This window comes from Macrobrachium rosenbergii, chromosome 8, assembly GCF_040412425.1.
Source record: "Macrobrachium rosenbergii isolate ZJJX-2024 chromosome 8, ASM4041242v1, whole genome shotgun sequence".
NCBI classification, from domain to species: domain Eukaryota; kingdom Metazoa; phylum Arthropoda; class Malacostraca; order Decapoda; family Palaemonidae; genus Macrobrachium; species Macrobrachium rosenbergii.
In genome coordinates, this window is record NC_089748.1 from 58,046,928 (window position 1) to 58,063,743 (window position 16,816).

General features: G+C 34.7%; 1 protein-coding gene across 1 annotated transcript in view; it reads right to left on the reverse strand.

Annotated features, from left to right (window-relative positions):
• Window positions 1–276: 276 nt before the first annotated feature.
• Window positions 277–16,816, reverse strand: part of LOC136841158 (uncharacterized) — a 34,677-nt gene continuing 18,137 nt past the window's right edge. The window contains 2 exon segments of the mRNA XM_067108202.1: window positions 277–1,368; window positions 1,371–2,331. Coding sequence (XP_066964303.1) covers window positions 289–1,368; window positions 1,371–2,331 — 2,041 coding nt within the window. The 3' untranslated portion in view covers window positions 277–288.

Below are 16,816 nucleotides of genomic sequence, written 5' to 3' on the forward strand. Positions count from 1 at the left end.
GTAACATTTAAATAAAAGACCATCCAACAGGTCCACCAAAGACCATCCAACAGGTCCACCAATACCGAGGGCCGTTCCTCTCGCAGTCGTATCCAAGGCTTTTCCCCGGGGATCAGGTTACACCACCCGACCTCACCTTACGTAATGGGAGAAACAAACATAAACAACGGTCCTTCAACTGTTCAATTACCATTAGAACAACCCATTTGCGTTCTGCAGCACAACAACTTAACAATAATATAAATATAAATACATATTTCCGTAACACCTCCACCAAAAAGAAAAGTTTTACAGGTAAAACTTATACATTCCACTGTTCACAAAAGTGTAGTATAATGTCTCGAGACAGTGCATCTGCAACTTAGTTTTCCTCACCTTTAACATGCTCGATTTCCAGACGGTAGTTGACAGTATGTAGAAGTTTCTCCTCTTACTTCTTAGCAAGGGTCCAACAATACCTGTTACTCTGTGCTCAAACGGCTCACCAGAAACTGGGGTACTGATTAAAGGTGCCTTAGGAATTGGTTTGTTAGGTTTTCCTGCCATCTGACACTCGTGACAGGAATTTACGAAGTTCTTTACATCTCTCCTCAACGATGGCCAATAGAATGAGTCATAAATTTTCTTAAGAGTTTTGTTTACGCCTAAGTGACCGCTCATTATATTGTCGTGAGCCAAACTTATTATTTTCGGTCGTAATTTAAAGGGAATTACTACCTGGTCAATTACTTCATTACTATTAGCGAAAATCGGTCGTGACAATCTATGTAACAAGTTATTCTTCAAAATGAACTTTTCCTTAACATAATCATCATTTCCTGAGCCTTCTTCACATTTCTCAAAGATATGTTTTAAACTTACATCATCCCTCTGAGCTCTAATCAAATCATCTCTTTGTAAAGATATTTCTAGAGGTACACTAATTAATGAGCTATCAACATTGCTATCTAGATCTAAATCATAATTATCAGAATCAGTACAAAATCCAGATCTAGTTACAACTGCTACTTCTGCTTCAGGTACAGGAGTTTTCATTACAATAGGATTCACAAGGCAACTTTCTTTTCCTAAATCATTTCCTAATAGGATATCAACCCCTTTGACAGGTAATGTATCTGTCACCGCGACCTTAACTAGACCCGTAACGTAGTCTGTGTCTAAATAAATTGTTTGCAAAGGGCAAGGAATGCAAGCATCAGAAACCCCAATCAAGATAAACTCATCCCCAGTAACCGAATCATCAGGTAGGGAAGACTTGAGGACAACTGATATGGCCGCACCCGTATCCCTTAATACTGTAACTGGTTTCCTAATACCGGATTCACTTACAGCTAAACTACCTTTAGATAAGTAATTACCAAAGCTTTTAATAGTATTTTTCCATTCATCCATCTGAAGTACGGAATCACTCCTGAACTAACTAAATTAAACGGTTTCATCTGTCTAGCCAAATAAGTTTTATGCTTGAAGCAGTCCTTTATAATGTGACCTTTCTTTTCACAAAAAAAACATTTCATGTCACTCAGATGCTTGCTAGTTTTCAATTGAGAGTTACATACAGGTTCCTTGCTAAATTGACGGTACCCTTTAGTTTCAAAAGTTTTAGGATGTATTTTCTTCTCCTGCCATTCTTTACTAAATTGATGGGTCAAAGCAAACTCATCTGCTAATTCAGCTATCCTTGTGAACTTGTTCACCTGACACTCTTCAATATATAATTTCATCTCTGCTGGAATGTTATTTTTAAAATCCTCTGTCAAGATTAGCTCCTTTAGGTCCTCTAACGTACTTACTTCCATGGAGTTACACCACTCATTAAAATACTGTTGTTTGCACCTAGCAAACTCCATAAACGTCATGCTACTATTCTTCCTAAAATGCCTAAATTTTAATCGATAGGCCTCTGGTACTTGCTTATAGGCTTTCAATATAATTTCCTTTACTGTCTCGTAATTAGCACACTGTTCGTCTGAAAGACAAGAATAAACTTCTTGGGCTTTACCTGTGAGAACAGACTGCAACAACAAACAATAATACTCTTTAGGACACTCTACCTGTTTCATGAGCTTTTCAAATGACTGGAAATATTTTGATACATCACTTTCACTGAATTTTGGAACTAACTTGAGTACCGTAGTCCACCCGAACCTATCTGTCTCCACATTGGGAGTCCCCTCCAGCCCTAATGAACTAGGAGAACTTAATTTAAGTTTTTGTAGTTCATACTGTCTTAAGTTTTCCCTCTCCTCTGCTTCCAATTCTAGCTTCCTAGCTTCAGCTCTTTCGTGCCTTTCATCTCGCTCCACAGCTTGTTGAACTCTAACAAACTCCCTTAACTCATCCCCTCATAACCTAACTCCTGCCCCAAAGTCACGAATTCTTTGAGCCTATCACACATCGTCTACCAATACACTGAAGGTAAAAGCAAACGCTCAATGACTAAAGATGAAGTTAGTTAGAAGCAAGGTCGCCAATTAATGTTACGGGCGGGTCATGTTTATGACTGATTCCAGGCTCTTACGCCCTTTAACATCAAATAATGAAAAAAAGACAAATACTTATAGGAATACCTTCAGTATAAATTGGTAGGCGTAAAGAAAGAAAGCTTTAAAATAAAATAATTATATTTACAATAACTTAACTTTAAATAATGATGAAAAACAAATCCTTAGAACGTTTAAGGTCGAAGGGATCCGATGATGGGGAGTTTTGAATTCGCGAAGGTTGGTCAGCGCCATCGAAGTCCGTTGACTAAGGTATCCATAATAGAGCTCTGAAGAAATCCTACGTCGACCAGCAATTGGAGACGAAGCAGATGTTCGGCTGATGAATACGGAGGTCGCTATCCACAACTGGAGTCGAGTTCAAATAATTCCTCTAAGTTACGCCAAGGTTTTGACGGGGGGAAAAGCAAATCGTATTTCAGTGGGCAATACGTTTTCACAAGGGCATAAGTAAATTGCCCAGTGTGCTGGCCAGCAATCTCTAGACTGCGAAACTCCAAGACTTCCCTGAAGTCGTACTTGCTATTGACTGTTCCTGAGCGATCCAGTAACATTTAAATAAAAGACCATCCAACAGGTCCACCAAAGACCATCCAACAGGTCCACCAATACCGAGGGCCGTTCCTCTCTCGCAGTCGTATCCAAGGCTTTTCCCCGCGGGATCAGGGTTACACCACCCGACCTCACCTTACGTAATGGGAGAAACAAACATAAACAACGGTCCTTCAACTGTTCAAATACCATTAGAACAACCCATTTGCGTTCTGCAGCACAACAACTTAACAATAATATAAATATAAATACATATTTCCGTAACAGTTTCTATATTTTCAAATTCATCTCGAAATTCGGTAGCATATTAATTTGTGGTGTTAATACACAGTCGATGAAAGTCTCAATTTTATCATTTTTCTTTTCATTCTTTTTTTTTTTTTTACATTATAAAGAGTCATGACAAATATCACTAATGTCCTCAGGCCGTGTTTTCCTGAGTTTTTAAGGTTCATGTTTAAAAGCAAAGGGTGGAGGGTAGACATGGAGAGAGAAAATAATAATAATAATAAAAATAATAATAATAATAATAATAATAATAATAATAATAATAATAATAATAATAATAATAATAATAATAATAATAATATTTTTCTTATGTATTTTTCCTCTTTCCCCATTCCACAAATGCGTATTCGATCCTGCGAAAGTCCATAACTTTTGGGCCTTTTCCTTAAGGGTACCTGCTCACTATGAATACAAGTGATACCAACTATCATAATAATCAGAAATTTCTCTAAATTACATATAACAACATTCACAAAACTGCCAGGAAGACTGTACCTGTTATATAGCAACAGGAATAAAATACCTCTGACAAGGTTGCAAGATATTGTGACACCTAGACAGAATGTTCAATTTCAAATGTTTTAAATGAAAGGAAAAAAGCGAAAAGGCAATAAGAGGGTCGCAGGGAACTTGAATCCAGATAAAAGACACATTTGAACTGGGATACATCCTAACTCTGTGGTTTTCAACCTTTGGGCCATGGGCAGTTCTGAAGGGGGCCATGCCACCGACATCTTCAAAATAGTATTTAAAAAATGAAAAATCATTTACAGTAAATGCAGGCCAGTGCTTTGTTTCATAAGTGGAAATGTATAAATAATAAAGTGTTCTGAAAAATAATTCCATAAATGAAAATGTAAAACTAATAGCGTTTTGAAAATGCTTTATAATAATTCTATTATATTAATTATCATTACACAATTCTGAAGGGCAGTGGGCCATGGGTATTTAGGGATGCCAAAAATGGACCATGGGGACAAAAAGGTTGAAAATCACTATCCTAACCTAACCCTCCCCTAACCTATTTTAAACTTAGTAGTGGTGGTGGTGGTTGGGGGGGAGGTTTCTTCAAACAACTCCCTACCCCGCCCCCGAACGTAATATCGAGCATAACAGAACGACGTTTGCAGAACTCTATAGTATTACCAATGAGAGAGAGAGAGAGAGAGAGAGAGAGAGAGAGAGAGAGAGAGAGAGAGAGAGAGAGAGCGTGTTATAACTGTTACACAGCCTGTTGAATGGAAAGTAAATTTAGACGTCCTCAACAATATGAGAGTTGAAAGATTCATTTTTCTCTTTTTCCCCATGATAGTTTAACACTACTGAATTAGTGCATGCATTTACTCATTAAGTGAACATTATTTCTTTGGTTCAGAAATAGAACTATTCACCAAACAACAAGCGTATATCTACAAAAAAACCCGAAGTTAACTGAATCAGTTTCAGCATTTGTTATGAGCCTAGTAACCACGGTAATTTTATGCTAACGAAAATTTCAGCAACATCGACGAACACACTTTCTTCTTGCGTAAATTAGAGCAGCAACCGAATTAACAATACCCATTTTCACAGCAAAGAGAATTCGCTTTGCGTATAAAGTAAATTGCTTTGCCAAAATATGCCCCGAAAATTAAATTCCTTTAGAAAGGAAAGCCTTTGAAGCCGCTGATCAATAACGCATGGGCAGCGCCCCACGTAGCCAGCGGAGTATTGTTTCAAATCCTTTATACTACGCCGGCCTTTCGATCACTTCTACGACTTTGTCGCGGTTTGTGACATTTTTTTGTTTTCGATGCTCCGTCAAAGAGGACGGTTTCGCTAATTATAAGGAGGAAGCGAGTAAATTCACTAAAAATACAAAGACTAGTTTAGTAAGGGCAAAATAACGATTTAGGACAAAAGATATATAAACCTTGGAATATGAGCAAAACTCAGCGTGCTAAGCTGATCTCATCATACAATATGGTTTAGGTTTTGGGATCCTCCATTTTCAAGAAAATAGTTTCATATGACTATTTACGAAGTTTCATAATAATTAATTTGATCTTTTTATTTCTTAGATTGATTACAGGTTGCCCAGTGAATACTCCAACACTTTTACTTGTGGGTATTTTACGGAATCACACCAGCTTGATAAAATAATAAGACTCATCACCTTACTTTATATATTCATTTACTTACACTGTAATTATATATATAAATATGTGTGTGTATGTATAATATATATACTGTATATATATATATATATATATATATATATATATATATATATATATATATATATATATATATATATATATATATATATATATGTACATACACACACACATAAAACATAAGCGAATATTAAGGGTTAAAGAGACATAAGCTGAAGAAGTATATAAAGAGAGTGTAAAATTCCAGGATGGGCTATGGAGTCAGCAGATATAATTTGTAGCAGTTTAATTGTGAATGTGGCAGTGATCATTAGTGAAAACGACTTGAAGTTGAAGAGATGTTAACACTAATACCTGGAAGATAAACGAGTAAGGTGGTCGCAATTAACAAATAAAAATGAAACAACATTAAAATAAAACAATAAAACACGGTCCTTACAGAAAACGATTCTGTTGCAGAACATACTTCATACATGTTTAATACCTAATTTTTTTTATACACTGCATCTTTCACTATTTGAAAATATGCACAAGAACCGAGGGGGGTAGCAGCAATGTACAAATTTACTTCTGATTTGAATCGGAAGTGGAGGTTCCTAGACCACTTAATGCATTCTAGTTTGAAATGTAATTGCTCTCGGAAATTGCTCAAAGTAATACAATAAAGCTTCACATAACCTGTCGTATGCTCAATAGAATAATATTTCCAGGTTAATTTACAGCCATAACTACACTTTGCAGAACAATTACCTTTAAATTATTCAAAGCACGGTCTTGAGATTTAAAGTGTGAATAGTCAGAACTTAGATATAATTTTTGTACGAAAAATAAAATCTTGGACGTTGTTTGTGTGTGAATAATTAAGTTTTAGATGTCACTTCTTATGAACAATCCAAGTTTAAATGCCACTTTTGTATGAACAATCCAGTGCCAGATACCATTTCTGTATGAACAGTTCAAATTTTACATACCATTTTAATATGAACAATCCAATTCTAGATACCATTTCTCTATGAACAATCAAGATCTAGATTCCACTTTTGCATGAAAAATCAAATTTCAGGTTCCACTTTTATAAGAACAATCCAATTTTAGACACCATTTTGTATGAACAATCCGGTTCTAGATGCCATTTCTGTGAGAACAATAAAATTTTAGATACCATCTCTGTAAGAACATCCAAAGTTTAGATGCTGTTAATGCCTTACACTACTTTAGAATAAAGATATGAAATTTCAACACATTTTGCACAATGTGGAGTTACATATCTATATTGGTCTCGTCTGATACGTGATCAGTACGGATTTACTAACCTATATGCCTATAACCGCCAAAATTACAATCATGAATCACCTCTGAAATTTGTCCTTAAATCACAAGGTCATGTCACTCGGTTATAATGTCAGCGATCTAAAAAAATAAAATAAAAAAAAAGATTCTCATATCAAAGCATATACAAAAAATGCTCACGTTTTTAATACAAGTAGAGTATTAGATCTCCATATATATCAAGAAAATGAGCGGAGCCGAGCGTAATGTCAGCATATAAACTGTGCTTAAAGATGTGCTTTTCAAACCATGACATGAACACACAGAGTATTGATGGAAGCGATGCGGGAACCAAAATAACATATTTTCCCGTGCCGGGAATAATTCCCTGTGTTGTACGTAGCCTAGTCTATGCTTTCGTGAAACTGACAATATCTGGAAACTGATTTTTCGGCGCAGCTACAATAAATAAGCTTTCATGCAAGGATGAAATGGCATATCCCTTATTATGAGGGATGAAGAGAGGTTTCCCTGACTTCTCTCTCTCTCTCTTAATCCCCCCCCCCCTCTCTCTCTCTTATTCCTCACGCTGCTCATTTTGAAATAAGTTTCTGTGCGTTGGGGAAGGGATAATAGCACGACATTCTAACAAAAAAAAATAATCTAATTTTCCAGGAAAAGAATGCAGCAAGATGTAAGTTATTTAGCGTGGTTTCTTTACAGTAATCAACATAATCTCGAATTCCGATGCAGGTTACTGATAACAGAAGGTCACGTACATGAACGCGCGCACACACACACACACACACACATAAACATGTACGTATTGGACATACCCTTCAATAAGAAGTGGCTCTAATTAAAGAAATAATCAGCAGTTACCGCTATACCCACACCATTAACTGCTGAGTCAAAGCTGATTATCTTGAGAATTTAATATTATATATATATATATATATATATATATATATATATATATATATATATATATATATATATATATATATTTACGTATATATATACATATTTATATGTATACATATATGTCTATATATACTTACATATACACATATATATGTATATATATACATACACACAAATATATATATATATATATATATATATATATATATATATATATATATATATATATATATATATATATATATATATATATATATATATATATGTGTGTGTGTGTGTGTGTATACTTATTTATTAGTTTATTTATTTCTTTTAAATTTCAGTACATCAACGTTACCTCACCAGCCAGCCATGTAGAGCCCACCTACCTCCACGTCGGGGGGGTGGGGGGTGGGAGGGGTTTGGGGGAGGAAATATACTGATAATCTAATAAAAGCGCCATTCTGTGGTTTCACTGAAAATATAATCCAAACCAGATCCACAGATTACAACGATTTTTGTACGTTGAATACATCCGAGCACAAGTATGAGAATTTATTTCAGTCGGGTCATAATAAATTGTCCGATATATAAATATATATATATTTTTAGTGAAAATGTAACAGATACATTTATGAATTATTCGTTTTTCTAACCGCACGTGCACGAATTGAAACGTATCGATCATGAGAACCATTACTGGGGCTTCGCCAGATAGGACCCTAAATCTCTCGGGTGGGAACCGCAGATACTCGCATTTTTCATGGTCGATTTTCGGGCGCTTGTGCTTGCATACACGGCCATAAATTTACGCGACCCAGAGGGGCGTCGTTTATTGATGAATTTATTCATTTTCGTAGATAGTTTCAAGTTCCAGATGGAAGTTAGCCTTTCGTCAATAAAATTATTATTACGTGGTGTGTTCACTTTAAAGTTTTTAAAGGTCAGAGTTCCAATCTTTCTTGCTTGCGCAGGTAGTTGAGAATTCTTATATGCAATAACGACATCATATTATATTGATATTATATTAAAGTAAACTTATCATAGCAATGTATGTGGTATGAACTCCCATAAAACTAATATTACAACAAGAATAATGTGTGGGGAAAATAATATCAACGAGGAACGTATTGTCTTTCTCTTTTCATAAAGTTTTCTTAATTGCGTGTTGCTTTTCATAAAAGCTTAAGATTTTCCTAATTAATTTAATATTAATGAAATTTTCCTTCGGTGAAGAATGCTTTGCATACTATAAACAGTAGCCCACCTAGAGGGATTACCTTCAGAAAACACACTGGTAATAAACCCCATCAATTTCTAGTGCCTCTACATTCCTCGGCCTCTTCACTGATTTCCTTATAATCACTCATGCTCACAATTTCATTCAGACTGCATAGACTATTGCAGAAGAACGACTTTATTGGTCTCGCTCTTCACCAATAAAGTCGTTATTCTGTAATAATCTATTGCAGAATATCTACTTCATTGGTCTAGCTCTACATTTTTAGGTTTCTGTAAAAGGAAACTATTGTGCCGGCTTTGTCTGTCCGTTCGCACTTTATTCTGTCCGCCCTCAGATCTTAAAAACTACTGAGGCTAGAGGGCTAAAAATTAGTATGTTGATCATCCACCCTCTAGTCATCAAACATACCAAATTCCAGCCTCTAGCCTCAGTAGTTTTCTTTTTATTTTATTTAAGGTTAAAATTAACATAATCGTGCTTATGGCAACGCTATAGGATATGCCACCACCGGGCCGTGGTTAAAGTTTCATGGGCCGCGGCTCATGCAGCATTATACCGAGACCATCGAAAGAGAGATCTATTTTCGGTGGTCTTGATTATGCACTGTAGCGGCTGTACAGAAAACTCGACTGCGCCGAAGAAACTACGGCGCATTTTTTACTTGTTTTTCATAGCACTCATTGTCTACATCTTTTATCCTAACAATGTTTATTACAACTGCATTTACTTCTTTCCGGGGCAAGTGTGTTTTCTCTGCTATTCTTGCTCTTGTCTTCGGATATTTTACATGAGGCAATCCTCTTCTCTCTCATTTTATTCATTACTTCAAAATCTCTGTAGTCGTACTCTTCCTCATCACCTTCCCCTTCACCCCTTAAACAAACTTATTCTTAGGCTTGGATCTCATTCCACATAATGTTCTTTTTTCATTTATATTCTTCGGAACTTTCATATGATACTCTGACATCCCTCCCATCCACTCGATCGTCTTATTAAAATTAATATTTGTGTCTGCAATTCTCCCTCTGCCAAAGTGAAGTATAATTTGTTCTCAGTTTTGGCACTGCTGAAAATGATCAGTTATATCTCCAGCCAATTTTTTCTTTGTCCGCTGAATCTTTAGTTTACTCTTCAGGTCACTTTGCAACAACAAAATATGTGATGTAATAAATATCTCTTATGCCACTTCAATTTTTCTAGTATATACCTTTTGAAATTTTTCTTAAGATCTGCAAATAATCAAGTCCATTTTGAAAGAATCAGCAAAATATTCTTCCCACTCTGTTCAACTATGACACAGGTGTTTATTAATCACTTCACCCCCCCAACAAACTCATTCTCTCTCTCTCTCTCTCTCTCTCTCTCTCTCTCTCTCTCTCTCTCTCTCTCAATTACTTACACCTACATTTAAATCACCAGGTAACTCATCATAAAACTCTCTCTATCAAGGTAAAAATGAAACAAATAAAGAAAAGAACAAAGATCATGTGATGAAGGCAAAAAACAAGCCAACAACACATTATGAAATGTCAGCACCACGATATGAGCCATCAGCACCTAGATATAGCACAAGGAACAAGCAATGTATCTATGATGCTAAGGGATGGTGCAGATATGGAGATAAGTGCAGGTTTATGCACAAAGTGAATAAATATGAAGCTGGAAGAACAAGTATAATGGAAAAGTTGGATTTTTAATGTACGAATTTCTGGAAATGAAAAAGATCAACATATCAGAACAGGAAAGAGACATGGGAAAATCCTTATTATTACCCATATTAGATAATGGAGATAATACGCAAACCATCATAGTGATGAACGCGCAGGGTTTAGTTTCGAGTAACTCAAAAAGAAAGATAGAGTTCTTAGAAGAACTAACCCAAAATGAAAAAAAATAGAAATATTGAATATAAGTGAAACCTGGTATTCCCAAGAGACTGGTAATGATGACCAGATAAAGGGTTTCCAAACTTATAGATCAGATAGAAAAAATAGAAATCAAGGGGGAACCGCGATATATGGGAGAGATGCCAATCAAGGAAAAATCTGTGAGAAATATAGTAACACAGAATGTGAATTAATAGCGGTAGAATTTGAATCTGAAAAATTAGTGAACATTGTAATATATAGACCCCTAATACTAAAGAGTTTGACATAATAATTGAAAAATTGGATGAAATATGTAGAAATCACAAGGACTGGACTATACTCTAACCGGAGACTTTAACTTTCCTTTTGTAGAATGGAAAGAACGAATAGGAGACTGTGGTTGTATTTATACATATAAAAAGAGAGCAATAGTAGTACAGAATATAAGAGGCAATTTGAAAAGCTATTAGATATGCTACTAGAACATAACATTCAGCAAATAAATCACCTACCAACAAGAAAGGATAATATTTTAGATCTAGTATTTGTGAATGAGGTGAACTATGTTAAAGAAATAATAGTATATAACACGAGTATTTCGGACCATAATGTCATAGAACTAACAGTCCGTTCCAGAACATATGAAAACAGAGAAAAGCAAGAAACGAAAAAAATGGGAAGGATATGGAAAATACAATTTCTATAGTAAGAATATAAATTGGTCAAAAATAAATGAAGAATTAAACAAAGAATGGGAAAGTATATTTGTAAGTGATGATATACAGGTAAATACCGATATATTATATAAAATATTAGAGGAAATAGTGGAAAAATATATACCGAAGAAAAAAGTAATCATCAGTCACGAATTCCAAGAGACAGAAAGATCTTGTTCCAGAAAATTAGAAAGTGGAAAAAAGCTCTTGCAAAAGAAAAGAATGCATGGAAAGTGATGGAACTAAAAAGTAAGATAGAAAATGCAGAACAAAAGATTATACAACCAAAAGAAAATGAAAAATGGAACCTAGAAGAAATGACACTACAAAATATCAAGCAAAACCCTAAAATTTTTTATTCATATGCAAAAAGATGAATAAAATAAGAGTAGAAATAGGCCCTCTAAGAATTGAAGGGCGATTAACGAATGAAAAAGGAAATATGTAACATATTAGCAGAAAGATATAAGAGTGAATTTACACCTAGAATTGAAAATGAAGATAATGATACAGAAATAAGAGATGAAAATACTGAATACTTATCAGATATAGATATTACAGAAGCCGATATTGTGCAGGCTATTAATGAAATTAAAAATGGATCAGCAGCAGGACCAGATGGAGTACCTGTCATATTGTTAAAGAAAGTGGTTCATTCAATCGCAAAGCCACTAGCAATATTATTAAAGACAAAGTATAGATACAGGCAAGATTTATGATGAGCATAAATTATCATATATTACTCCTACTTTCAAAAGTGGTTCAAGACTAGAGGCAAGTAATTATAGGCCTGTGAGTCTGACATCTCATATTATGAAAGTATATGAAAGGGTAATAAGAAAAATATAATGAAACATTTAATGAAAAATAGATTGTTCAATATAGGACAACATGGTTTTGTACCCGGAAAAAGTACACAAACCCAACTGTTAATCCACCATGAAAGCATATATAAAAATATGATAAATGAAAAGATACAGATGTGGTTTACCTAGACTTTGCAAAAGCTTTTGACAAGGTAGATCATAATATATTAGCGAAAAAATGAGAAAACATAACATTGTTGACAAAGTAGGAAGATGGATAAAAGAATTTTTGCAAAACAGAAAACAGATAGTGATTGCAAACGATGAGAAATCGGATGAAGCTACGGTAATATCCGGTGTACCACAGGGTACGGTGTTAGCTGCATTGCTGTTTGTGATTATGATTGCAGACATAGACAGTAATGTTAAGGACTCAGTAGTAAGAAGTTTCGCAGATGACACAAGAATAAGTAGAGAAATTGCTTGTGATGAAGATAGGAACTCGCTACAAAGAGACCTAAATAAAATATATAAATGGGCAGAGATAAATAGGATGGTATTTAACTCTGATAAATTTGAATCAATGAACTATGGTGATAAAGTAGGAATGCTATATGCATATAAAGGACCTAATAATGAGACAATCACAAACAAGGAAGCAGTTAAAGACCTTGGTGTGATGTTGAATAGGAATATGTTATGCAATGATCAAATAGCAATTCTATTGGCAAAATGCAAAGCAAAAATGGGAATGTTGTTCCGGCACTTCAAAACAAGAAAAGCTGAACACATGATTATGCTTTATAAAACGTACGTACGTAGTCCACTTGAATATTGCAATATAATATGGTACCCACACTACCAAAAGGATATTGCACAAATAGAGAGTGTACAAAGGTCATTTACAGCTAGAATAGAAGAAGTTAAGGACCTTGACTACTGGGAAAGACTACAATTCTTAAATTTATATAGTCTTGAAAGGAGAAGAGAACGCTACATGGTAATTCAAGCATGGAAACAGATAGAAGGAATTACCGAAAATATCATGGAACTAAAATTATCAAAAAGAGCAAGCAGAGGTAGATTAATAGTGCCAAAACTATACCAGGAAAATTAAGGAAAGCACACAGGACATTAATCCACCACGCACCAGCATCGATAATGCAGCGTCTATTCAATGCGCTACCAGCTCATCTGAGGAACATAACAGGAGTGAGCGTAGATGTGTTTAAGAATAAGCTCGACAAATATCTAAGATGCATCCCAGACCATCCAAGACTGGAAGATGCAAAATATACCGGAAGATGCGTTAGCAACTCTCTGGTAGACATCAAAGGCGCCTCACACTGAGGGACCTGGGGCAACCCGAACGAATTGTAAGGTAAGGTAAGGTGTAAGGCTGTCTCTGTCTCTCTCTCGCTTACCTACACCTACATTTAAATCACTAGGCAATCCATCATAAAACCTCAATCATGGCCAACAAAGCAAGCTGCAAGACTCTGAACTCAAATGACTGTGTCACACAGCGCAACATCGGTGTCTTTCCTCAGAAGCATGAACTCCCCTTCTGTGCTCTGACTGTGCACATTTGAAAACCAAACACTAAATATAATTGTCGTGCTTTGCTGAACGACGAAAATAATAAAGGTTGTGTGACTGCAAATCCCTGTCTACCTGGAACTCTGATGACCGTAGATCAACAGGAGTAATGTTGTTTATTTCCTGGGACCACACAGAGTAGGGTTTTGGAGTTACTTATCTGCCCCTCCTGACTATATATTCAGAATAACGGAGTTGGATTAACAATGCGTTCCCGACCATATTGTATATATAAAGGATTAACACACCCTATATAAAAGCAAGCTTTGAGTACGTACGTTTAAGTCCCAAAATACAGTTAATCGTGACTAGAAAGACATTACAAGGGTTGGTGAAATGTAGCCGGTTCATTAAATTTCTGATTTCTTACAGTATATATAAAATAACTCATGTTGTTTATCGACTCATGAATGAATGAGTTGCAGTCAAATAAAATGAGCAGAAAATCCAAACCTGAAGTTTTTATAAGACTCACCATTCCACGTATTCGTAAAGAAGATAATTTAAAGACGACTGTACGACGCAGCAATCAAACAAAAAACAAACAAAAAACAAAGAAACAACGAAACTCCCGACATTTCTCTTGCCATGCAACCCGAGCGCGCGAGTTCTATCTAATCAGGAGTTGAAACGGACGACCTGACGCCGAAAGCGAAACGTTTTCTCTCTCCAAAAGGAGCTCCGAGATCAGAAAAAGAAGACAATTAAGGCCAACGAGAATTGCTTTTCGCAGCTTTGATGATTTCGTCCCGCGCTGTTTAGCCGCTGCTTCGGATCTGCTGGAATCTGGAATGGCGTTCCAGTTCTGAATAGTCCAGAGTTTTTACACGAGTATGTGTGTTTTCACTACTGTAATTTTTACTTAGTTTTAGATGACAGAAGTTTTTACTTTACGGTTAATTAGAATTTTTTTCTTCAGGAAGGAGTCTTCTCTGCTATACCTACTCATGTGGACATACAGGTCAGTTTCGTAAAGTAAATTTATTACATTTGTCAGATGCCTTCAGATTTATTCTGAATTTAGCTTGAGCTGGAAGGACATCAGCAATTTTAAGCAAAAACCGCACTTCCCCCCAAACCCCACCACTCAAAAAAAGAAGCCCGTGACACGTAATAAAGAAGAAATATAATGAAATATTTGTAAAAGTAGCAGAAGACCAAAGTGTGGGTTTTCAGAAAGTTGAATGTTCCCACACGTATAAATATTATACAGCTACATTTTCATATACATGTAAATAAGTACTCTTACGCACATACACACAAGGATATACATATATATATATATATATATATATATATATATATATATATAATATATATATATATATATGTATATAATATATGTATATATATATATATATGAATAAGTACTCTTACGGACATACACACACATATATATATATATATATATATATATATATATATATATATATATATATATATATATATATATATATATATATATATATATATGGGTAGATAGACAGATATATAATGTATATAATTATCGTAGTAAAACTTGTGTAATGTAAGCTATAAAAGAATGCCTCCTGTATTGTTTCAAAAGCCACCAGAAAAACCTAATCCAAATATATATAAAAAAATCAGGAAAACCAGAACAATATCAAAGAAAAACGAATGTGTTTATGCATTACGTTCAAAAGAAGCTATGAATATTTTCACCGCCCTTGCAAATGAAAACTCCAGGTTCTGCACACAACATAATTTTCACAGAATATAATAACGGAATACGCAGCACTGAGACTTTTAAAGGTACACTGCAGAAAGGTGACCAGGGGGAGAGGTGAATAAAGAACAGTTTTAAAAAAGGAATAATTGCTGCGAGTGGATTAGATTACGCTAATTCGGTGTACTGTAACTCTCCGACCTTTCTAATTTGAGGGTAGGAGGGCCGATGTAAAAAAGAGAAACAGCTTTGGGAGAGAGAGAGAGAGAGAGAGAGAGAGAGAGAGAGAGAGAGAGAGAGAGAGAGAGAGAATAGTCTTGCTAAAACCAACACTATCTACACAATTTGAATTTAAACCAAAGGTTATCATGATATTCAGACTTGGAGAAAAAAGAATCTGAATTTCCAGACCTCCTTATAACTGGTTAATGCTATTATGGCATCAGTTAATTCTACGATATAAGTGAAACTCAAAGTATATGACGATATGGCTGTTGCTACAAGCGATCTTTATCACTCAAAAAGTGTGTAATTGTACAGAACAAAACAAAATTGGTATCAAGTTGGTGACAAAAGTTTCACTGGCCCAAAAGAACAAAGGAATAGTGCACTGCAGACGAATATACCAAATTATGTAAAAATCAACATTTAATTAAGTAAGTCTAAATACACAGTAGTAGAGGAATAACCATAATATTATAGTATGTTGCTTTACAGAACTTTATTTAACCTCAACAGCCAATGGCTATGCCAAGATAAATAAATGTTCCATAGCTTCAGTGTAGGAAACGAAACACATCTGGAATTAGTCTGGTTTTTGGAGCTGACAGGAAACACACGTTCATACTTTTGGGAGTCAGGGAGTCACACACACACACATGCACACATATATACAGTACATATGTATGTGTGTGTCTGTATATATATATAATATATATATATATATATATATATATATATATATATATATATATATATATACATACACATACATACATACATACATACATACATACATACATATATACTGTATGTGTGTGTATATAAATATATATATATATATATATATATATATATATATATATATATATATATATATATATATATATATATATATCTGTATAGTATATATACATATATATATACACAGTATATTCTTAGGAAACTATTGAATCAATGAAATAAAAAAAGATATCGACTAATGACAACAAAACAAGGCTGAGCA